This window comes from Meriones unguiculatus, chromosome 6 (genome assembly GCF_030254825.1).
Source record: "Meriones unguiculatus strain TT.TT164.6M chromosome 6, Bangor_MerUng_6.1, whole genome shotgun sequence".
Lineage (NCBI taxonomy): Eukaryota > Metazoa > Chordata > Mammalia > Rodentia > Muridae > Meriones > Meriones unguiculatus.
Genome location: NC_083354.1, coordinates 14,948,047 through 14,972,161, shown reverse-complemented (window position 1 = coordinate 14,972,161; position 24,115 = coordinate 14,948,047). Strand labels below are relative to the sequence as shown.

Here is a 24,115-nt window from a genome sequence, read left to right as displayed (position 1 = left end):
TTCAATATGTCCCAGAAGGTAGAGACTCCCAGTTGCTCAACTGGTATTTTATTTAATCCTAGTCTTACATGCATTCAGCTTTTAAAGTGGTGTGATTTGGGTGTATCTGGACATGGCCAGACATCCAAAAGCCATACTCTACAGATTCTTCCAAACCGAAAATGGGTGTATCATAGGAAAACCTTTTATTCTATGCAGGAAGAAGAAAAGCATAAAGTGAAAACACCCCCCCACACACACCAAGGATATGTATCTTATTAGTAAAAGAAAATTACGAGAAACTATCATGTATTCCACAAAGCAGGGATGAGGAGTGTGGTGGGACCAATGGCGGTTGAAGCAGCCAACAGCTAGCTTAGGAGATGATGCAGAAAACAGTATTGTTGTCTAGGGGAGGGACAACTTAAAAAATGATGCCAGAGAGCACATGGGTTAAGGGGGTCATATGTAAGAGATCCTATGAGTTCTGTGCCTTGACTCCCTTAAGATGTATATTGAGGGGCAAGAGAGATGTCCATGCAGTTCAGAGCACTGGTTGCTCTTCCAGAGGATGGACATTCAATTCCCAGCACCCATATAGAAGCTTGTAGCTGCTTGTAACTCCAATCCCAGGAGAGCGAACACACACTTCTGGCCTCCTTGAGCATGCAGGTGAAGCACATACATGCATGGCAGGCAAAACATCCATACACATAAAATAAGAAAGAAGTATAGTAAAGTAATAAAATTCACATTGAAACATCATCCCTGTGGCAACGATACTGGTGGTATAGTCTTAGATGTGCAGATGGACCATGAGGGACCATAAGGGCTCTGCCCTTGTGAGTGATATCAGTCACCCTCCTCTTACTGAAGACTTTCAGAGAGTGGTTTTCTCCTCTGTCGTCCTGTCCATTGGTCGTGTGAGAACTGAATGCTCCCTCGTCTGGTAGATGTAATATTCCAGTTCTGTCATGGAAATAGGATACAGCCCTATCCCTCCACCAGAATCTTCTGGCATCTTTTCTTTGCATGCCAAGCCTTTGGAAGTATGATAAATTCACCTCTGTCCCTTATAATTCAAACAGCCTCAAGCGTTCTTTATTCTTAACAAGTCAAAAGGCTAAGACCAAGAGGAAGATCCCAGAAGCCCCATTTACATCCACTCCTTTTGCCCTGGTGCTTTCGATATAAACAAATGTGGATTTTTATCACTACTGCTACCACTGCTAATTTTATTTATTATATTTATTTACTTTATGTATACGCATTTTCCCTATGTGTATCTGTGTACCACATGTGTGTGGTGCCCACAGAGGTCAGAAGAGAGCTGTGGATTTCATGGAGTTACAGGAAGTTTTAAGCTGGAAACTCAGCCTGGGTCCTCTGAAAAGCAACAAGTGCTCTTAACTGCTGAGCCTTCTCTCTCTCCAGACACATGCTGAGCCACCTCTCCAGGCCCACTAACAATTTCTAATCCAGCTGACCTTTCTGCCTCAGACCATTTTCAAATCCACTCTGATCAGATTGCAATTAGTTTCATCCTTTTCAGTTTTGTTCCTGCTGTTCACAGAGGTTGTATGAAAACAAACAGCAGGGATGTATTTGAACTCCGGCTCCCCTTTAGGGGAGATCACTGAGCAGGCTGCATTCAGCTTCCCAGCCTAAGGATCTGCTTTCTCATCAGCAAAATGAGGATAGTCATAGTTTTGGTGAGTGGTCTTAGTTTGGTCCTGTTATACAGCAAAGGCAGAAACAGGACACGGGCCTGATAGTTTCTTTGTGTACGAAGTCCCTGAAAGCAGAAATGAGGGGTGAGGAGGTGGGGAGGGAGTGGGAGCACAGAGCATGAGGAGGAGGTAGAGCGGTGCTCCTGAGATGGCTCTTGCAGACAGTGGGGCTGGCCTGGCTGGCCAGGGGTGCCCTAGACAGCCCTGACTGCTCTAAAGGGTGAGGATTCTGGGCAGCTGTGCAGAAGCGGCTGACCTTTGATGGGTGAGGAGTGCTGAGGAGGTCATCTGACGTTGGAACGAGTAAAGCAGAGCTCTGAAAGGGTGAAGGTGCTTACCTGAGGGCAAGGGGCGTGGAGCATGGTCTCGGACTACAGTATGTGGCGACTGTGGCTATAATCAGGGGAATGCTGGGAAGCGGGGCTCTGGGAACACCTTCAGCACCTCCTGAGCCCATGTGCAGAGTTAGGTGGAAGAACGCAAAGTACTGGACACTGTTCGGGGCGAATTAAGTGTGAGCAGTTTATAACTTCTCTTTATGGTCTCACTGCATTGTAAGTGATATCTAACGATTAAGCAACAATAACTAAGTCACCATACCATTAGCCGCCCAGTTAGGTAATGATCTTTCCTGCGGTTTTCCTTTCATTTCTAACCACAATGCCGTTTATACTATTCGTTCAAGCTGGTGCCCAAAAGTTGGCGCTTAGAGACAGTTGAATTACAGTTTGAAGAGTCACTTGTTTCCCATAACAGAAGGCCCAGGAAGTGAACTCGAAGAGCCTTCACTTGGACTCTGATTGTAGCAAGGAAGAATTCTTGGATCGTGAGTATGAATTTATGTGTGTGCGTGTGCATGTACGTAAATACATACAGGCACATACGTGTGTGTGTGTGTGTGTGTGTGTGTGTGTGTGTGTGTGTGTGTAAAGGCCAAAGGATGGTATCAGGCATCTTCTTGTTTACTCTCCACATTACTTTTTGACTCAGGATTTCTCACTGACTCCGCTGGAGCGGCGGGCCACCAAGCTCCCAGCACCCCCCTAGCTCTGCCTCCCCAGTTCTGAGCTTACAAGTGCATACCACCACATCCAGATAGTATGTGAGTGCTGGGGTCCAGATTCAGTTCCACACGATTGTGGAGCGACCTCTTTACTGACTGAGACATCTCCAGAGCTCGGGGTGGGTATCCTTTTATCCTGTGCTTTCTCTACACACTCCTGGGTGCTCACTGAATGCCGCTTCTCTTGGCTTGGTTACCTTTGTTGCTACTGCCCCCACAATCTCCTTTCTGCCCCAAGCATATTAATAAACTGGATGGTCCAGGCAGTTGTGTGTTCCCGTGTTTCATGAAAATCTTAATAAATATAGCTATTGGGCTCAGCCCAGTTCCACAAAGCCGCCTGAACACAGCGCTATTCTGAAATTCAAATACCAGAAATAAGCATCTAATTGATCACTTCCCCAAATGCATTCTGGGCCATTATTTTAGCTTACAGGAGAATTGCCCTGGAAGATAATCAGGGCATTTGGCTTCTGCCTCCTATTTCTCAGAAATAGTTTATGATCTGAAATAGAAATCATTGTGCCTGTTAGGTAGGGCGGCTTCTGCTGCTAATTTACTGTTTGAGCAAAAGCTTATCTTGTTGGTAAGTACTTACTCTCTCTCTTTCACAGGAAAGGATGGCTTATCTGCATTTAAAGTATGGAGCCTGCACCACAAAGAAGTTAAACAACTTGCCAACAATTGCAGAACTTATAGGGTGGCTGTAGGCACTTTGCCCATAACCATCACTATTGGCTGCCTTGGTTGGCTACTATTGATCACTGGAAGAAATGATAAAGGTAGAGGATGTCACAGCTTGGTCAGGGGGCACCAGGGAGGGATACTTGGCTAGTACTGCAGGCCTCACTGCTTTCTTAGACCCCATGCTAAAAATAGTCCAAAAGAACCTGACATCTTGACAGGTTTGCAAACTTGTGTGTATCTCTACTTACGGAGAGGTGACAGGGAAAGGGCAGGACACAGAGACAAGAAGATTACTTGAAAGGCTCTCACCAAGTCCAAGCAAAAAAAAAAAAACAACTGAGTGATAAGATGAAGGCAGAAAGGACAGTTGAAAATTAGAGAGGAAATTGCATTGCTCATGCTGTCTTTGGGGCCTGCTGGCATTACCTACCGATAGAGACATAAAGGTGACTTTTCAATACAGAAAATTGTGGTTTTGCTGCTGTTGTTGTTGTTTTATTTCTGAGGGCCTCTGGTGGATGGAGTCAGAAAGAACCAGACCTGATGAATGGGACGTGGAACAAGTTCCCATGCTATACATGCTATTTTCTTTGAAAGATGCTTGTTTTAGATGTCTGGGGAGATCAACCAGTGGATAAAGTATTTGCCATGCAAGCATGAGGACCTGAGTTTGGATCTCCACCATTCATGTAGAAGGCATGTTCAGTAATATGTGCCTACAATCCTGGCACTAAGATGTGGAGATAGGCAAATCCTGGGAGCTTGGCAGCCAACCAGTTTAGCTGATGCAATGAGCCTCAGTTTCAACAAGAGACCCTGCCTCAGAGGGCTAGAGGAAGACAGCTGCACATCAGTCTCTGGCCTCCACATGGACAAGTCCATACACACTCAAATATACTCAAACTCATGCATACACACACACACACACACACACAAAAAAAAGGAAGAGATAAAAATGTCCAAAAGTATTGAAAAAAATGTTCAACACCATAATTATCAGCACAGTATTAGCTGGAACCCACGGCCCTGTTACAATGCCTATTATCAGAAAGTTGAATGAAAAGTGCTAAGGACAAGAAGAAAAGCACACTTTACATGGTCAATGGGGGAAATAGCCACTTTGTAAAACAGTAGGGAGGTTCAACAAAAGGTTTAAATAGAAGAGCATGGCGTCCGTTATTTCCATTCTGGGGACATGCAAAGGATTCAAGTCAGCATATTAAAGAGGTAACTGTACTACTGTGTACGTGGGAGAAGTCTCTCATGCACAACTGCCTGTAATTTCAGTTCCAGGGGATTCAACACTCTCTCCTGGTGGCACTACACACACACACACACACACACACACACAGAGTTAAAAATCAAAATAAATCTTAATAGAAATACACTATGCTACATCTATAGAACTAACCAGTCATTAGCCTAAGAAGCAAGTTCTGTCAATGTTGGCAAGATGGGTAGATATTGATGACATTGTACAGAGTGAAGTATGCCAGGCACAGAAAGATGGGAGCTGTATTACTCCAAGTATTTAAAATCTACAAATATCCACTCATTAGAGACAGAAAGTGGGAAGATTGTGGTCAGATGCTGCAGGGGCCAGGGAAGAGGAAGGATGGATAACAGATGCTGCACAAAGGGTAGAATGCTTAGTAAAGTGTGATGTTGCAAGATGACCGCAGTACCAAACAGTGCGACATTCGAGGTTGGTAAAGAGATATGTTTTTTAAATATTCTTCCCACAGAAATGAAAAGTCAACTTGATGAGGAATGTGCTAATTAGCTTGACTTCTGTACCAAGATCAAGACACCCCGATGGACTCCATAAGTACATGCAGTTCTGATAAGTGGAAACTTCTGAAAAGATGATTACATTGTAGACAATTCTAGAATATTAAGAGCGAGTGGTTCTAGACCAAAGCTCATCATACATTTCATATGTGGATTTAGTTGGTTCCTACTGTTACCACTATGCTTGGTTTGGAGGAAGATTTAGGGGCTTGAGGAGAGAAAAAAGCAGGGAGAGAGGTGCAGGCGTATGTGTTGGGGAGGGATCAAAGGGAGGAGGGCGAGACTAGAAACCACCTCAAGTTTTCAAAAACAGCTGTAAAGCGGGAAGAATTTGTACAGAATTATTTACTGAGTGATTTCTAGTGAAAATTTTCTCAGTGTATTTACTCTAAAAATAAATGATCTCTAGGATTGGGGTGATCAGGAAGCTGTGGTAGGGATGTATGGTATGGGAGAAGAATAAAAAAATAAAATTTAAAATCCTGTTTATTATTTTATGCCTCTGTGGTGTACGTAGGTGTATGTGTGTGTACCATAGCATTTGGTGTGTGCAGAAGCAAGAAGAGGGTATGGGATCCCCTGGAACTGGAGTTATAGGCAGTTTTGAACTGCCATGTGTGCACTGGGGACTGATCCCAGGTCCTCTACAAAAGGCAGCAATTGCTCTTAACCACAAAGTCAGCTCCCCAGCCTCTGAAGGAGGTAATTTCTAAACTTTTCAGTTCACGCTTGATTTTAAGAAACAAGCCCATCGCTTCCCTCCATTTTGATGGGTAGATATTCCTAAATGCTTTCAATAAAAATTAAAAATCTGTCACTCTAAGAGGGTTAGAAAAATCATTATTTATTTTGTTGGTTTTTTTTTTTCTTTCTTCTTTTTAAGTTTAGAAAGTCATTAGTATATTTCTATAGGCCGATTCTCTACCAGTTTAAGATGAACAGGAAATTAAAGAGCACACTGTGTGCAAGTATCGCTGTACAGCATTCGGTGGTGCTCTTCAAATGGGCCCTAATAGATCCAGCAAGAGCTTTTCAAAGTCCTGCTCTGGTCTTCACTCTACGGGTGCGGCCTGGCTCTGGCCTGGACTATACAGTGGGGCCCAGGTGACTCAATAACTGGGAACGGAAAGTCCTGGAGAGACAGCAGAGGCTGGGCCTTAGGGGAAATTACACAGTTTGGCTGATGTGTGTGCTATGTAAAGAGCAGTCCATACACCTAGTCTTCTCACAGATGAGAGATTCTTAAGCCAAAATTGGGAGAATCATAATTTGACTTTGGTTTTCATAGTAAAAACCAAATAAATATTACTCACTATCTTGAAGTATATATAACCAAGAAATATCAATTTTATTGGAAAAGAAGAGTTTAGAAGACTTCATCTCAATGGTCTAAACCAGATATTTATACATGTGTATGTATAAACATACATACACATGTACAGCAATATGGAGAGATAAGCTTTCATCATGAACCTTTCAAAAAGTCATGACCATAGCCATTGGCCACCAGGGAGGTTGGAACTTAAACTCTACTTCGAAGATTATGCTTGTCATTTCCCTTTTTTTTTTTTTTTTTTGGCACTCTTTCTTTTTTATGTGAGCATGAAGCCAACCCTTGAACTCATGGCCTTTCTGTGTGAAGCTTAATTGAGCTTCTGAATTATGGTTCAGAAGAGTAACAAGAAGCACATGCAAACACAAGGTGGACTCCAGGGCCAAGAGAGAGATATGCAGAAATTCAAAGGAGACCAGTGTGAACTCCTCTTAGGGGTTGGTCCTTGGCTGAAGGCAGAAATCAAAGCAGTCTTAGGATGACACTGAGTTTGACCCAGCTATGCAAAGGACACCACCCGACAAGGCCCAGTGACAGGGAAGATTTGGACCCCACAGTGGTAGGTATTTTGTCCATACAGAGTCTAAGATTCTTATGCTACTGGAATGTTGATGAGGTGAAGTCTTTTTCACAATACCATCACCAAATAGGCACAACCATTAACGGTTTCTTGTCTGTAGGCTATGAAGGTAAGAGTTGAAATAATTCAAGTGTTTGAACATGTAATTTTGTAATACTATGTTTGGGCCTCCACATCCCACAGAGATTTCCAGCAATTCTAGCCAGGCAGCCATGGAGAGCAAGCGTGCAGGCACCTGCCCAAGGCTCAGTGAGCAGATGGCCCGAGGCACAAAACCATCACTGCAATTGGCACCTTGTTGGGTGCCTGGAGCAGGAAAGGGCCTGGAAAAGTTCTTCTCTGGCTGTCCTTCCGTCAGAAGCATATTGGGATCACAGGATGGGAAAAAATGCCTGGTCACTGCCAAGTGGAGCTGAGCTGCCCTTTGAAATCCAGGCTGCTGCGGCCCCCTGAGGAGTCAAGCTGTTGCCTTTCAGCAACCAGAGTGGCTCTTAAGGAAGTGTGTGCCGATTTCCTGTAGTACTAGTATGGTGAGATCCCTCGGAGTCCATCCAAAGCTGCCTCATGGGGCGGCAATAAGACAAGACAAGAGGGTTGTGAGTCCTCTGCAGACTTGCTGGGGATGTCAAGTACATGGCCCAGCTTTCTCTGATTCAGAGTCCTCACGTTGGTGACAGTATAACCAATGTGTTCCCAAGAAATACCACTGATGATGGGGCGAGAGGGTCATTATCAGAGCAATCTAATTTGTAGAGGCTTGCTAGTGTGGAATTTTCTATTTAACTTTTATGTAAACTTTGTGTGTATTTCTAAGAAAAAAAGATAGATAGATAGATAGATAGATAGATAGATAGATAGATGATAGATAGTAAAAATGATTATAGTGAAACAAATAGGCATATTCATTACATCACCTGCTCAACCCTTGGTGTGTGTCAAGAACACAAATCCAGAATACAACAACTGTAATCTGCTCTAGTCATCATGATGCCATTGGATCCCAGACTTGGCAAACCCCTTGTATTTGCCATTTATCTCCTTTCCCTGAGATGCCTTGCTCCCTCCTCTACACTCTCTGCTCACCACTGTTTTACTGATACTTCCGCTCTCTATTTCATGTTTTTGGTAAGTGCTCAAGAGGGAACTCCGAGCTCTCACATGGTAGTTTATTGCTCTGTCCCCTGCCTGCCTTTGTTAAGATGCCTCATACAAGCTGTGTCCTGTGACATTGTTGTGTCCAATATTACTTAATAAAGGAAAATGTAAAGACCCATGTTTGTTGTAACAAATGGCAAGATATTTAGAAAGCCAAATATTTTCTGTTTATGTACATCAATTTCCTTCTTAAAAAAAAAAGTAGGGGCACTGGCTGCTCTTGCAGAGGACACAGATTCAGTTCCCAGCACCCACATGACAGCTCACGACCCCTTCTAAACTCCAGTTCCAAAGGATCCAATGCCCCTTCTGGCCTCTGAGGGCACCAGGCACCCTGGCGGTACACAGACATATGTGTGAAAATCACTGAGAAGCAGTAACTAACAGAATTTTTTAATTGAAGATCCAGTTTTCTTCTGAAATATAAGGACTTGTTATATTTATACTGCTTAATATTTCAAACCAATACCTTTAACCTGCTTACTGTAAACACATATCCATTATATCACATTAGACACACACACACACACACACACACACACCAGTTTAGTCTTTAAGCAACTTGCTAAATCCACAGTAAATTTAAAAAAAGCCCAATTTCCAGATTCAATCTAAAAAAAAAAATCTGTCAGCTTAATTTTACTGACAAGGCCTTCCACAAACATTTACCCTGATGGGGGATAATATTATTCTAATGTAATTATATTTACATAACAATAACATTAGACTGTTGTGTATTTTCAAATCAGTTCTGAGTAGTTAAGAGCTCTATTCTAAATCAGTAGCGAAGTCATAGGCAATGAACCTCCCACCTACTCCCCTCACCAGGACTTCTCTCCTTTAAGTACACAGGCTGCTTTGTTTCCTATAGTTAAAGAGATTTGAAGGAGAGGAGGCTAATTGTCTTAGGTCTTGTACTTAAATTTTTTTTTTTTTTTTAATAAACAGCATTAGTTTATTACTAGCTGTTTTGGTGACTTGAGTGTTCAAGATCAGGGTGTCAGCAGGTTTGATGTCTACTGGGGACCAGATCTCTGTTTGCAAGACAGTGCCTCCAGTGCTGTGTTCTCTGTGTCATAGAACTTGTGTCCTCAAATGGAAGAGGGCATAAGGGTAGCTCATCCAGAGTCCGTGGGTGCTCCCATCCAGCTGTCTTCATAAAATAACTAATCCTTTTGGGAGGGATTTACTCTCATGACTTAATCAGTTCATAAGATATCATTTTTTTCCCAAAAATTATCAAATAGAAAATTTAATAAGACACACTATTTGATAATTATAGTAGAATTAGTTTAAATGTACACATGCTTACAATGGGGGTATTTAGTTTTTGTTTTCAGGTACAAATAGTAAGATAAAGATAAATGTGAAAAAATTCTATTGCCTTGGGTAATAGTACTTTATTAAGATACCAATTCCCTCTAAAATTAACTTCAAAATTTAAATAATCCAAACCATCTTTTAGTTGGGTCTTTAAAGAGGTCAACTTCTGAAATTCACAGGAAAAAAGTCAATGTTTAATATGACAGTTTTCACAACTTGATAAATAAAGAATTGTGCCTTAGCTAAAAAGGCATTGAAGTAACTAGAGTAATTAGATCAACTCTCAAATTGGCAATAGGTTCTTTACAAATTATATTTGCTTATGACGTGAATGTATGTGTTCCTCCAAAATATCTGTATTGGCACTTAAAAAGGATATAGTAATACTTGGGACTTTAAGTTTTGTACCATTTGATGATAAAGAGGACTGCTGACTCAGCAGCCTCGCCCTTTCAGTGAGAAACTCATAAGTTAAGTTTTTGATGGCCACAATCAGCGACCAGATGTACAAATTACGCTATAATATTATTTCAGAAGAGCAAATTAATAATCGATCATTGTCACATGAGCCTTTAGAAAATATTTTGTAGAAACAAATATTTTAGTAAAAGATCTGAACATTAAAATCTGAAAACACATAAAAATATCAATTTGTTTTAAAACGAGCTTTTGGAATGCTATCCCAAGATACAATAGGCATGCAAATACAATGTGATGTAAATAAGTGAGGTGAGAACAAATGAGGTTTAGTTAATAAACAGAATAATGGACTCAGATCTATCCACAGCTACAAAATCCCACATTCAAAATCATTCCCCTAGGAAATTAAGGGAAATAGATCAGCTCTTCTCAATTTCATAACAGAGAAGCAACTTATAAACCACTCCTGAGGAAGCTCCCTACTCTCACTCTTACAAAGAATGACTTCTGTCTGTGCTGGGGTGTCCCAGGCTCCTGGCAATATTGCACCTCTCAGCTTATTTAGCATGCGTTAGGCAAGTTGGCAATCAGCCACAGGTCTGGCTGGGGTTGGCCTCGCAAACTCAGCTTTCCTTAACATCAGACTCCAGACTGTAGCTCTACAGAGAAATGTTTGTATTTGGCCCTGTATCTTCTCCAAATGTTTAAAATTAAATACTCCTCTCTCCTCATCCCTGCTACCTAGTGGAACCAGGACACCCGTGCTCAGATTCTTGGTGAAGAGCCTCCCCTTTTATTCCCTAATGCTTTCTTGAGCCTAGCACGAGAATCTTGGGTCACTAAGCACAGGGCTAGAATTAGGCTCATTTCCATATGAACTGTCTGAAATCTGTTTTTGCTTTCTTTGTGAGTCCCTTGCTGGGAGAGCTATCCGAACCAAACAAAATTCTTCTCAGAACACATACACACAAATTCACTGCAGGTAAATTCCTTCTCCCAGCAAAGCCCAGACCATCCTGTACAATTAGCACCAAGAAGTGTTAAGACATAGTTAGCACGTAACTTAGCATTTAAACTTGAGTACCTCCAGCCAGGATCTTCTCTTCCAGCTCTGCCATCTGCTTCTTATAGGCCCTTAAAGCCGCTTCTTTGAAGGAGGGTCGGATTCTCTTGGGCTTCATGACCTCTGGGGGCTCCGCAGGCAGGTTTCGGTTCTCATCCTCCACTAATTCCGTCTCGACCGTCGGTTCGTTGAAGGCTTCCGGTTCTCCCTCACTAATGACGTCATCTGCCTGCCCATCGTAGCCCTCATCTTGTGGGGTCTCGTAAGGCGTTTCATAGGAAGGGTGGTCATAGTCCTTGATGTGCTCCTCCACTTCAGTGACACTAGTCCTGTTTTCCAGCTTAGCTAGGACTTGCTCCATCACTTCAACGTAATCGGTCTCGCTGTCAGCCACCGGTTCACTGTAGTCCTCCTCTTCCTCAGCTTTGTAGTAATAGGGTTCTGTGTAGACATCAGAGTCGAGGGTGGTGCTTGACTCATTTGCGGTGGACTGAGACAGTGTCCGAAATCTCCCCATTAAGGAAGAGCCGCTGTCCTCGCACCCACTGAGACTCTGCGTGCTCTTGTTCCACACCACCTCCAGCGCTGACTTCGCCCTCTGAAGAGTAGAACCAAATTTGGGGAACTTAAAGGTCTTATCAGAAAGGTCAATGCTTAACCGACTGTGCCAGGACTTGGGCGGGGCTCCCTCCGAATCATCACTCTGCAGTTCACTTTGACTCCGATACATCATGACTGGCTGGCTTTGGTTGGGGTACAGGTCATTGGAATTGGCTTCCTGATAAGAATCGTACTGGCCAACCCACTGGCCTTGCGGTTCATTATCCAAGCCAGGGCATGGAGAGGAGTTGTCATCCTGGGTTAAATCATAGCTCTCTGAGTCGTCTTGAAGGTCACTGTGGCACTTGCCAAGGTCATCTAGGTCTTTGCTGAAGCCGTCCAGCTGCTGGTCAGACAAACTGTTGGTGTCATAGTCAAAGGTCTCCTGGGTGGATGAGTCTAAGCCGACATCAGTGCCTTGCCCTGCTTGATTCCACTCCTTCCAAGGGGACAGGTCCTCATGCAACGAGAGCTGGGAGCCGCTGAAATTGCTTCGGTCTCCGGACGCACATGCCATGCTGTTACTCATCCCACTGTCCACTGTTTCTGTGTTCTCAATTTCACTCTGCCCTTGCGCTGCTGGGGTACTCTCATCCAAACCCTGGTCCTGGGGACTGTGGTACAAGGCAGGCATGCCCTCTTGCTTCCTCTGCCAAAGTTCCCGGTCGGAAGAGGAAAGGAGGGAGCTCCCGTTAGTTCTACAGAAAAACTGACTTTCGGAAAAATCCTCCGAATAGGACTGACACAATTTGGAAAAATCTGATTCAGAACGACTAAGTTTAGGAGTGAAAAAGTCACTCTGGGAGTGCCAGAGTGGCGTGGCCTCCGCGTAGTGGGGTGTCTGTCTCTCGGGGGGTTTCGAGGCTGGCGGTTGTGAGGGCCGTCTATCGTAGTCTGACTTCTGCGAGGTTCTGCTGTTGGCCGCTTTATTCTTAGCCCGAGCGCTGTGCGACTTGGAGCTGGACTTGGACGCATTTCCCTTGGCCGGGATGTCAGCGTAGGTGCTTCTGCTGAGGTCAGACTCCAGCTCTCTGTCACTGTCATTGGGTGACAGCCAAGCATTCTTCTTGGCTTTGGGCTCTGGCGTGAGCAGCTTCATATCCATACTCTCGTAGGTCTGGGAGGAAGGCAACGCCCCTTTCTCTTTCCGTTCTCTGATGTCGTAAGTCAGAATATCTGTGGAGACCCCGATGCCCGTGCCTTTGAGTTTATATGACTTCTTTAAGACGGAATCCCTTTGCTGGGGGGTTTCAAAGTACACTAAGATGGGCCGAGGTTTTGCGTTTGGGCAATCGCGTTGCTGCCCTATCCTCTGGGCAAATTCAATCTTAATAGCATTCGGTACGTCTGAGAAACCCATTTTCTCTACGAGAATCTGGTACACCACGCTCTCCACGTGTTCGAGTCTTTCTTCGGGCACGTTTAAAAACCTCAGGCTCACCTTGCTGCCCATGTGACCCAGGTGCTTAATGTAATCATGGATGTCCCTGGTTTCCCTCCGAGCCTGGACAAACCCCGTGCGCAGCTGTTCGATCTCGCTCTGGACCACCTCCACGCTGCTGGAGATCTCGTCAATAGAGTACTTGAGAGCGTTCACATGCCCCCGGAGTTCGGAAAGTTCCGTCTCGATCTGACTTATTCCCTGGAGCTCTTTAAAGATCATCTCCATGACATCGTGGGTTTGGCTAATGCAGCCAGACGAGCTGAACCCTGGCTCCAAGACGTTTGTCTTTGGGTTCCGGGCAGTTCTATCCAAAGATTTGCTTCTTATGCCCCAGGTTTTCTTCACGGTGCTCAACTCCGAGTCTGAGGAGACACACTCTTGGCTCTTCTTCCATTTCCTCAGCTTCCGTAGAGCACCCAGTTTTAAGGTGTGAAGGGTGCGCTCTCCATCCGAGCTGCCCTCAGAGGGTGCCAAGCTGCTGGAACTCTTCCTGTTCCGTCTGACAGGCATGGTGTGTGACTGGGCCTGGTTTTCAGCGCTGCTCCTTAGCTCACTGAAGGACTCAGAATAGGAGCTCTCGATGGAAGACAGCTCCTGGAGCACGTCCTCATCACTGTTGGTCACGGCCGTTTGCAAGCCATTGGCGATAGCGACGCGGTAACTGAAGGTGGGTGACAAGGAGAAGTCTTTGTGGCCTTCCTCGTCTTCTACAGAGAAGTTACGAGCGGAAGAGCACTTTGCAATCCTTTTTACGGTGCTTTTCAGGGCATTAGACAATTTAGGGGGTTTAGTGTGGCCAGCAGTGGGAAAATCTTGATCTTTTTTCTGCTGACGATTCTCTTTCTTTTTGGTTGTATTTCCCAGTTTCTTTGTAAACATTCCTTTGCAAAGCTTATGGATATAAGCTAAAATCAAGCTCTTGAAGAGACCGGCCACCATGGGGAGCAGCGACTGTGAGCTTTTCTAATCCAAGGAAGTGAACAAGGCACGGGGATGGCGGTCTGTGAACCCAGGGCCAGCATCACCGTTCAGCGGTGTCATCGACCACCAGAAGGAGCAGATGGTGTCCAGCTGGGAAGTCAACGTTCTGTGGAATCTGCCAGCCTGGCTCCTCTGCTGGTGTGAGGCATTCTTTTCTGAAAGGGAGGTTTCATGGCTACTTCATGTCCATGTAACTTTATGATGTGTCTGAAAAGAAAGGGATGCTATAATCAGTACCAGAACTCAAGTCCCCATTCGTCCCATTTCTAACATTTCCCAAGTTACTTGCAATAGAGGGTGCGTGCAAAAATTGCAAAGAAAGGTGTGTGGTTCTCCGAGTTTAAATCAAAATGCGCTCATTATAGAATGCCCTTCCCTAAATCAGTTACTGCGATTGAAATAGTGACAGAAAGTATTAGGGTTACTTTTAAAAGATAACAAAATGACAATTTAAACATGGTCATGATGCCGTTCCCACTCTATTTCTTTTTCTAAACCCACATTTACTAACAGAAATGTAAGGATATAAGTATTTTCTCCCCATTCTAGACTCTCAAATTCACTGTATTTATATGACTCATGCTTGTAATCTCCATGCAGGCAAGACTTTTTTCAATAGAAATAAACTTCTTGATTTCATAGGAATTCAACGGTTGGGCATTCCTTAAACAAGGATTAAGGTAATTAAAATTAGTGAATACTTCCATTGATGAATAAACACTAAGAGATCAATGTAGACATAAAATCTGACGATGGACAATCATGAGTTGAAACACATTTTAAGGTTATGTTAGATTATATAGTGCAAGAAATAAAAATAGTGAAGTAGACTTGAAAGTAGAGACACTAAAAGCACGATGCGGCATTCCACATCCTGAAAGAGCATTGCCTGCTTAGGCAACGGGTGTCACCTCCTCACAGGTGGCTGAAAACTCATCCTTGGGGTCTGTTAGGAACATCATCAGAGATGGGTTCTCAAGCCGCCAAATAAAATTGTGCCACAGATGAAACATGCATACAGCTAATCAATAAACAGTGGGCCAGAGCTCTTCCTGAGATTTGTTTTTTGAGGTATGATTGACAGACAACCATGGTGCCTTCACAACAGATCCTTTTCCAGACAGCAGGAGAAAAAAGTTTATATTTAGAGCAGCTGACTACATGGCATACCGCCTCCTATGTGATGGACATGCAAAAGATTTGTGGAGTAGGTTATCATTGAAATATATCCCAGAGTAAGAGTACTACCAAAGCCTCCGCTGGTTTTAAAGAATAGATTTGGGTAGGCAAACAGCCTATGTAATTCACCAAAGGATACATCATAGTCTTCATGAGTTTGCCGGCATCTCTGACTCTTCGTTTGCCTTCCACCACTTGGAAAACCTCCCGTTTCACTTCAGTCAGGCTCTGTGGGGACTTGTGAATACGCACTGTGGCAGAAAGCCAGGCTTCTCGAGGGAAGAGGGTATGTGAATGAAGAAGGCAGGAGAGCAGATGCAGAGAGAGGCTGATAATGCCCAAGCCTGAGAGGCCTCCCACCTGAGGATGCAGGTGCTCTTCTCCAAGACGATTTCTGACTCATTCACAATTACAAGCCAGGACTTATTTTCTACTAAAAAATGGTGCTGAGAAGTTGACTCCGAATTAAGCGTGTTCAAAACACTTTATTATTGCATGTCTGTGCTCTCTTCGTATAAAGAAAAGACTTCAGAACGTTAAGCTATACTGGGACAAGTGAATCATTCACAATGAATTTTGGTAGAATGAAGTGTTCTTACCAATTGCTTTAATTTAAAACATCAAGTTTACCAAACACACACGCGAAGTCTGTGTTTTGCTGAAATAAAAGCAGTAATTCTGTGAATGTGTCTGAGCTTCTCACATCTGGACGGCATAACCTTCATTGCCAGGTTCTGAAATGTCTTTGTGGATACTTAGAAGAAGAACCATCCAAATAGAAGTCCTGTCCCAGGAGACACAACCCAGGAACGTGGGTCTGCTACTGCCCTGAGGAGCCATCTTGTTCTGTACACCAACCATACTGAATGGCTTGGTTGCCATAACCCTGCGCTCAGTGGTGCAATGCTCTGAAGGCTCAGACATCATACACAGTTTAATCTGTTGATGGATATGAAGCTTGCATAATTGCACGGAGGAATAAGAGGGCATGGTAGGAGAAAAAAAGTCAGTGGAGTGTATAGTTTTGGTGGCTATACGGTGCCCTGGCTCCTTCCCATTATCATCCCTGGCAGCCATGATGTGACCACCCTCTTCTCCCTCAGCTCCCACCTGCATCGTGTCATGTCTCCCTACAAGGCTAGAAACACGGAGCCAAGTGACCATAGATTGAACCTCTACTACCTCCTCTATCCAGGTGCTGACGTCAGATATTTTTTTCTAGGGGCACGAAACTCTACTATATCTTCCGAACACTTATTTTTTCTCTTTTTTCAAACACACAGTTTCTCTAAAACCAATACATTTAATAAATGTAAATCCGACTACCGAAAGCACCCTGCCAATCTCGGGAGCATACTGCCCTGACATCATTCAAGCTGCAGCAGTTCACCGATCACTACATTTTTGTCTGAGTGTTGTTTTTCTTTTCTTAAAAACTTATCTATTCTCCTTACATCCTGATTGCAGACCCCTTCTTGCCTCCAAGCCCCTCCCCTTGCATTTCCCTTCCCCTATTCTCCATACTCCTTCCCCTCAGAGAAGGGAGAGGACCTCCATGGGTTCTAGCCCACCCCGGCACAATAAGTCACTGCAGAACTAGGCACACCCTCTCCCCCCGAGGGAGCCAAGGCAGTTAGGGGAACGGAATCCAATGGGAGGCATCAGAGTCGGAGATGGTCCTTGCTCTAGTTGTTGGGGGACCCACATGAGGACCGAGCTGTGCATCTGCCACATATGTGCGGGAGGCCTAGAACCAGTCTATGCTGGCTATGGTTGCTGATTCAGTCTGTCAGCCCACATGGGCCCAGGTTAGTTGACTCTGTTGTCCTTGACTCCCCCAGCTCCCTCAATTGTTCCCCCAACTCTTCCATGGGACTCCCCGAGCTCTGTCTAATGTTTGGCTGTGGGTCTCTCAATCTGTTTCCATCAGCTGCTGGGTGAAGCCTTTCTGTCCACAGTTCCTTCCCCTTGCCCTTCCCACTACATGTCTTGTGAATATCTATAAAATGCTTATGTATCTCAGACCTAGCAAAGATCAGCTTCAGTCTGGTTAGGCCTGGATTTTGGCCCTTTGTCCTCTGTGCTCCTATAGTACCTTGAATGTATCTCCACTAAGAAAGCTTCATAGAAATAGTTTACATGAAATATTTTACCTGTGCATCTGCTTTTCCAATTTGTGAACTGCTGACAAGCGAGGGCCATTCAGCTTTAAATATTCACATTGCTGGCTACATCATATTTTCTCAATACCTATCAGCTAAGATGCATAAATACATAAGCAGGAGAACACCCTCACTAATCATAAACTTATAAGTTGAATAATAAAGTTTCGAAGAAGGCAGAAGTGGCTGAACTTGACCCAAACAATCCACAGAGGCTTCAGAGTCACTGATTTGATGAATGTCTGTGTTCAGTCCAAAATTGGTATCTATTATATTCTCTACACTAAGGTTCAGGGGGCATTGTGGAAGACAGGATAAAAGACTACATGCAGGAACTTCTGGAAAGTACTAAGAAACGTGACATGGGCTGTTGCAATCATGAGCACACAGCAGCTGTGACCTCCTGCACAAGACTGTCAAGAGTGCACACATAAAAAAAAAAAAAAAAAGAGTGCACACATGCGCTCACACTCAGAGACTTGAGGGCAGGAGGGAAACTGAAATAAGAAGAAAGGGGAGGGCATCATAAAAGGGAGGACAATGAAATAATGGGTGATATGGAGACATTGCATTGCATTCTATACAAGGAAGTAACCATCGAAATGTAAAAACAAACTTTAAAAAGCAACCACCGTTATAAGGCCAACTGGCAGGGGCACACAGGCTAGGTCAGAAAACGGAAGGATGTCTTCCCTGGCCTGTAAGAAATGTTTACAACAGGGACCAGTGGGTAAGGAAACCTAGCCAGGATCTTGACAGTCTTGAATATAGGTTAAGTTCCACTCGGTGGAGAGGTACTAATCATCAATTGCTTCCTGCCTTGTCCTGGACACAGATTTCCTACATGGTAATCCCAGGTTAGATACCCACTATGATCCTGAGAAAGTGGCCAGCCTTCTTGTCTGCCTGAGATTATACATTTAGGACACCTGAGTAGAAATATAATCTCCCCTTGGGGAGCTCTCAGGTTTAAATGAGCTACCATGAAAACTTTCTTACAAAGATGTGGGAACACTTAGCCCAGCCCAGCAAATCCTAGCTGTTGTTAGGACAGAGAGGGTAGTGACAAGAAAGCAGAAGCAACTAGATTACAGGGATATCCAATGAGACTGGGGCACAAGTGGGATGCAACTTCAGACACCTTCTAAGCTGAGGAATGAGAAGATATAGCCATTCTACATATTCAGATGGAAGGAAATCCTAACAGTATTCCATTCCCGATATGTCACCTTCCCAGGTACTATGCTCCCTCTCCCTCTCCCCATTTTCTTTTGTCACTCTCATCACAAAACCATAGCAGCCACAGGAAAAGCACTGTGGAATGCTTATATCAACCACGAGACTCATTTGAGACACGTGATCAGGGTAGGAAAGAAAGCTGATATATAATGAGCACACGTTATGCTCCAGAAACTTAAATTATCACAGTAATCCACACCGAGACACTAAAGAAGTCATGATTGTACCACTTAACACGGATGTGGACAGAAAAGATTCAAAGAGAGAAAAGTGGCCAAAGTACACAGAGCTGAGTAAAGCATACAGATAGCGTGGTCTTCAGGTAATATAATATAGTGCTGACCCAGCCCGTAAGATCTACACATGCAAACCTATATGTCTACTCTCTGGTTTTCAGTTTACTCAAAACAAAATGGCATTTTGGTGAGGAGCTAAGACAACTGAAGCAGAGGGAAGTGGGGTGGGGTGGGGTGGTGCAGAGCCAGCATATAATCATCTAATTCTCAATTAGTGCTATTGCAAGGATTCTCTACACTATCTGCATTTATTATGTATAATTTCACAGCACACGCTATATTACATAATGAAATTTGAGAGTAAGAACTAACATTAGCCACATAATGTAGGATAAACAAACTAAAATCTATATTCTTAAAGAAGCTAAACAACAAGGAAGACCCTAGGGAAGATGCTCAATACTCACTCAGAAGGACAAACGCGATAGACATCAGAAGCAGGAGTAGACAGCGAACAGGACAGGAGCCTACCACAGAGGGCCTCTGAAAGACTCTACTGATCCAAAGCAGAGGCTGAGACTCATAGCCGAACTTTAGAGAGAGTACAGGGAATCTTCTGAAAGAAGGGGGAGATAGAGAGACCTGGAGGGGACAGGAGCTCCACAAGGAGAGCAACAGAGCCATAAAAACTGAGTCATGGAGCCCCTGAAGAGAATGATACCCTAACCAAAGACAATGCATGGAGAGAACCTAAAACTGTGGCTCATGTGTTGACCATAGACTTCAGTCTCCAAGTGGGGTCCCTAGTAAAGGGAGCAGGGACTTTCTCTGGCATGAATTCAGTAGCAGGTTTTCTGATCACCTCTCCCTGGGGGGGTGGGGGGGTGGAACGGTGCACCCTTGCCAGGCCATAGAGGAAGACAATGCAGCCAGTCCTGATGAGACCTGATAGGCTAGGGTCAAATATAAGGCGAAGAGGACCTCCCCTATCAGTGGACTAGGGAAGGAGCATGGGAGGAGAAGAGGGAGGGAAGGTAGGATTGGGAGGAGATGAGTGAGGGGCCCACAGCTGGGATACAAATTGAATACATTGTAATTGATGATAATAATGAAACATTTTTAAAAAGAACTAAGATTTAGGGAGGCAAATCTTTGAAGATTAAAAGACCAGACTGCTGCTATGGGAGGTCTTAATGATAACATTTAACTATTGCTTACTATAAACCAACCACTATAAAACGTATCTTATTTTTCATCTTCATAATATTTGTAAGAAAAAAGCTGAGGTGTTGAGCTTTGGGAAATCTGTGCTAGATCATGCAACTAATAAGCAATATCCCCCTCGGCTCTGAGCTCCAGATTTGTATTAAGATATAAAATTTCTGAAACTAGCCTTCATGAAATCATCTTTATTGGCTAACAAATTCATTTTGTAAGAGAACAGTTCAAGGTAACTAAAGTTGGACAACCCTCATGGACTAAAATAGTTAATTAACCTTTAAAAAAATAGCAGTTCATTGTTAGATCATTACCTGAACTGAGTTAAAGCATTTTCAGATCAATACATGATTTGATGGTTCTTACCAAAAGCATTTGAGTCAGAGAGCTGATAATTCAGAGTTAACTTCCACAGGTGAGAGGAGAGACAGAGTCTGGCCTGGCCATAATGTAGACCAGCTGCCTCCTCAAGTCCCAGGTTCTGGGCTTGACCACAAGGCTGACTCAGCTCCCATATTGACCCTGGCCTGGGAGCCAAGAGCTTGTCACCTGACTCCTAGATGTTCTATTTACTATTCTATTATCTGCTTAATTCTAGACAGATATGGCAGCCTTATTCATCCATGACACTTATTTTTAATATTTTTTAAATATATGTGTATATATGGGCATTTTGCCTGCATGTAGGTATGTACACCACATGCATGCAGTACCTGCAGAAGTCAGAAGAGGGCACTGGAACCACCACGAGCTACCATGTGGGCGCTGGGAATGAAACCCAGGTCCCCTGCAAGAGCAGCAAGCACTCTGATCCATTTAGCCAGCTCTCCAGCCAACTGGCTTTTCTTTTTCACTGACTACCTTAGGCAGGCATATTCTACTGAATTTAGGATGACAGAGTAGCCCCACAGCAACACAGCATGAAAGTCTCCACTTCTCTCTACAACAGCACCCTGAGAGTGAAGATCTTATACTAAATGTTATGGTCACTTTAAAACATTTTTTTTTTCCTAACTGAGTAGATACTCAGCCAGTAAAGCACTTTCTGTGCAAGCATTGAGTACCTGCATTTGGTTCTCCAAAACCCACATGAAGAAGCCAGGCACGGTTTCACATTCTTCTAATTCTAAAGCTAGCATGGTGGAGAAAAATAGACTCCTTTCCTGGACCTCACTGTCCAGCAAGCCCAACAAAATTGCTGTATTCTGGGTGAAAGAGAGCGCTCTTGTTTTAGAAAAGATAGTGACTGAAACATTCAAGGTTGACCTTTGACCTCCACATGCAGGTATGTACACACATGTGCATGGAGACCTGCATACAAATACATACACAAACAGCGTAAAAGTTCCGCCATACATGGTGGCTCACGCCTGTAGTCCCAGAACTTGGGAGTCTGATGCAGGATGTTCACAGTGATTTCAGAACCAGTCTGTACTATGTAGTGACACGATGTCTTGGGATTAGTTCTTCTAAACTATAGCATATCAAACATCCTTTTGACAGTAACGTTCATGGTGATTTGGAAAGTAGTTGAGTCAAAGGCACTTCCTGTCCGGCGAGAAGGCAGGGTCGAGAAGAAGGGACTCCTACAAAGTTCCTCTGAAGGAAGCTCCCCGAAGAGGTGACCAAAGTGTTGCCCAGGAAGCTTTGTGAGTAGGGTTCTTGGAATACCACAGAGGAGAAAACCAGGGCAGCTGAGGATGGGAGGGGGAGCCAGCATTACAACAGCCAATAAAGAGCCACAGAGATTGAATATAGACCAAGCAGTTGGGGCAAAACAGGTGATGAGTAAACAGGATAAAAATCAAAGATCAAACGTCTAGATGCTTTAGAATGTCTTTACAGAGTTGATGAAGATTTCTATTTGTTTAACAAACACGTTCATAAAATTGGCAAGAGAACTATGTGTGTCCTGTTACAGAGTCACAGGGATGACCACTGCAAGAACATAGAGTACTATGCTGTGGCTTATGACAGTGTCCCTAAGAGCCCGTGTGTTACAGGCTTGGTTCCTGGGGTGGCATTAATGAAAAGGGTGATGCATAGTAGAGGGTTATTTAGTATGTAGTTAGAATGCAACTATGAGATCTAGTCCCTTCCTCTTTGTCCCCTGCGTTTCTCTGTGTCCTCCTGACACAAAGTACTTTCTCATAGGCTCAAAGCCAAGGGGACAACTGACACTGACTGAAATAGCCATAAGATGTAAGCTGAAACAGGTCTTTTCTTTTAATAAGCTTAACTACTTCAATTGTTTTGTTACAGTAACGGAAACTTTGATGCCCTCCCCCTCCCACCATAATATCACACGTTTAGGGATGGTTAGTTTTGCGTCTTTCTGAAATCAGAATAAACAGACTGGTAGATATTAAAACGATCAAACAGGACTAGAAGGGTGAGACGTTAGTTTTTAATCACCAACTTTACACAACCTAGAATCCGGGAGAGAAGCTCAATGAGGGATTGTCTAAATCAGGGTGTCCTGTGGGCAAGTCTTTGAGGGGTTGTCTTGATTGTTAACTGGTTTGGGCAGACCCATCCACTGGGGGTTGCACCCCTACCTAGGCAAGAGATTCTGAACTGCATAAGAGTAGAGAAAGCTAGCTAGGTACTAGGCTTAACACACATTGATTCTCCCCCTGCTCTTGGATGGGATTTGACTCTCTTCAATGATGGACTGTAACTTGGAATTGTAAGGCAGATAAACCCTTTTTACCCCAATTTTTTTTTTTTTTTTTTTTTTGGACAGGGCATTTTATCACAGCAACAATAATGAAACTAGGACAATGACTTATCCTAAGTGAAGATCCAAAAGTAAACCCTAAATTCACTGAACCATCACCACCAGCTTCTACACTCTGGGAACGACTTCCTACTACTCTTCTTACCTCCCTGTGTGTAACTTGGATGTATACTGTTCTGTATTAAAAGTAAGAATTTTAAATTTTAATGAATGCTGCACAGTACAGAACTTAAAGGCTCCCATAATTACATTGTCCACTCCCTGCTTCCTCTTTAGAGTATTAAGTCCACTGCAATCCTCTTCACACAAAGGAACTTCAGTTGATTCTAATCATTGGATGAAAGCCAAATATTTATGCTTTAAAGTACTCAAGCAAAATGGGTGTGCTGCTCATTACTAAAATTTAAATTAGTGTCACTACACAAAGTGGCAATTTCATCATTTTCCTAAATTACAGGATGCTTTTAAAGTGAATCCCAAAAGACATTATTTCAAAATGCCTAATAGCAAGACTTCTTTTAAATTTTTCAGTAAAGATACCAGATTCTATATAAGACAGTTAATACAAGTCCTGGATGTAGAATTCAAGCATCTGATTCAGGTGTTTGGAAATTGGCAATACTCTTAATATGGACTACTCAGATATGTGTGCAAAGTCTCTTCAGTTCAAAACTTAAACACACTCTGCATCAGTCACTTTTTGCCTCAACAACAACAACAACAAAAACATGAGAATAACCGCAGCAAACAGTATTTTTCACTGAGAGAGCACAATGTAGGAATTTTCTAAACACCCCATAATTTCAAAGGCACGTGAGAATATCTTCTGAGTAAATTTCTCTGCTTTTAAAGGAAGCGTAAACAGGTGACAACCGTGAGAATAGCCATTTTCTGAACTGTCACTCACTATCAGCCCAGTCTCCACCCACCTGTCCTCCAGAGTCACTGCAGAGACGCCTGGCATCACTTGGTTGCTTGGACATTCCTTCAAGACTGTTGTTCCTCTCTCTGACTGACTTTCCAGAGTGCTGGTTGATCCCCTGGGGCTTCCTCTGAGTCACTCTCTGAAAACGCTGCCTCTTGGCCTGGTGTGTGGAGGGGGTCGTTCTTTCTCCGTTGGGCAGCCTATAGGCAGTGACTAACGAGTGTAATGGGTTCATATGCTTGGCTCTCTTTCCTCAGTACTGGGACC

The 24,115-nt window shown here is 43.6% G+C and overlaps 1 protein-coding gene across 3 annotated transcripts in view; it reads right to left on the bottom strand.

The window, feature by feature from the left end:
• Nucleotides 1-24,115, bottom strand: part of Unc13c (unc-13 homolog C) — a 483,555-nt gene that overhangs the window by 402,238 nt on the left and 57,202 nt on the right. For all 3 annotated transcript variants that reach the window (XM_060384763.1, XM_060384762.1, XM_060384764.1), the window contains exon 2: nt 11,146-14,356. In XM_060384763.1, coding sequence (XP_060240746.1) covers nt 11,146-14,107 — 2,962 coding nt within the window. In that variant the 5' untranslated portion in view covers nt 14,108-14,356. The remainder of the gene's footprint in view (nt 1-11,145; nt 14,357-24,115) is intronic.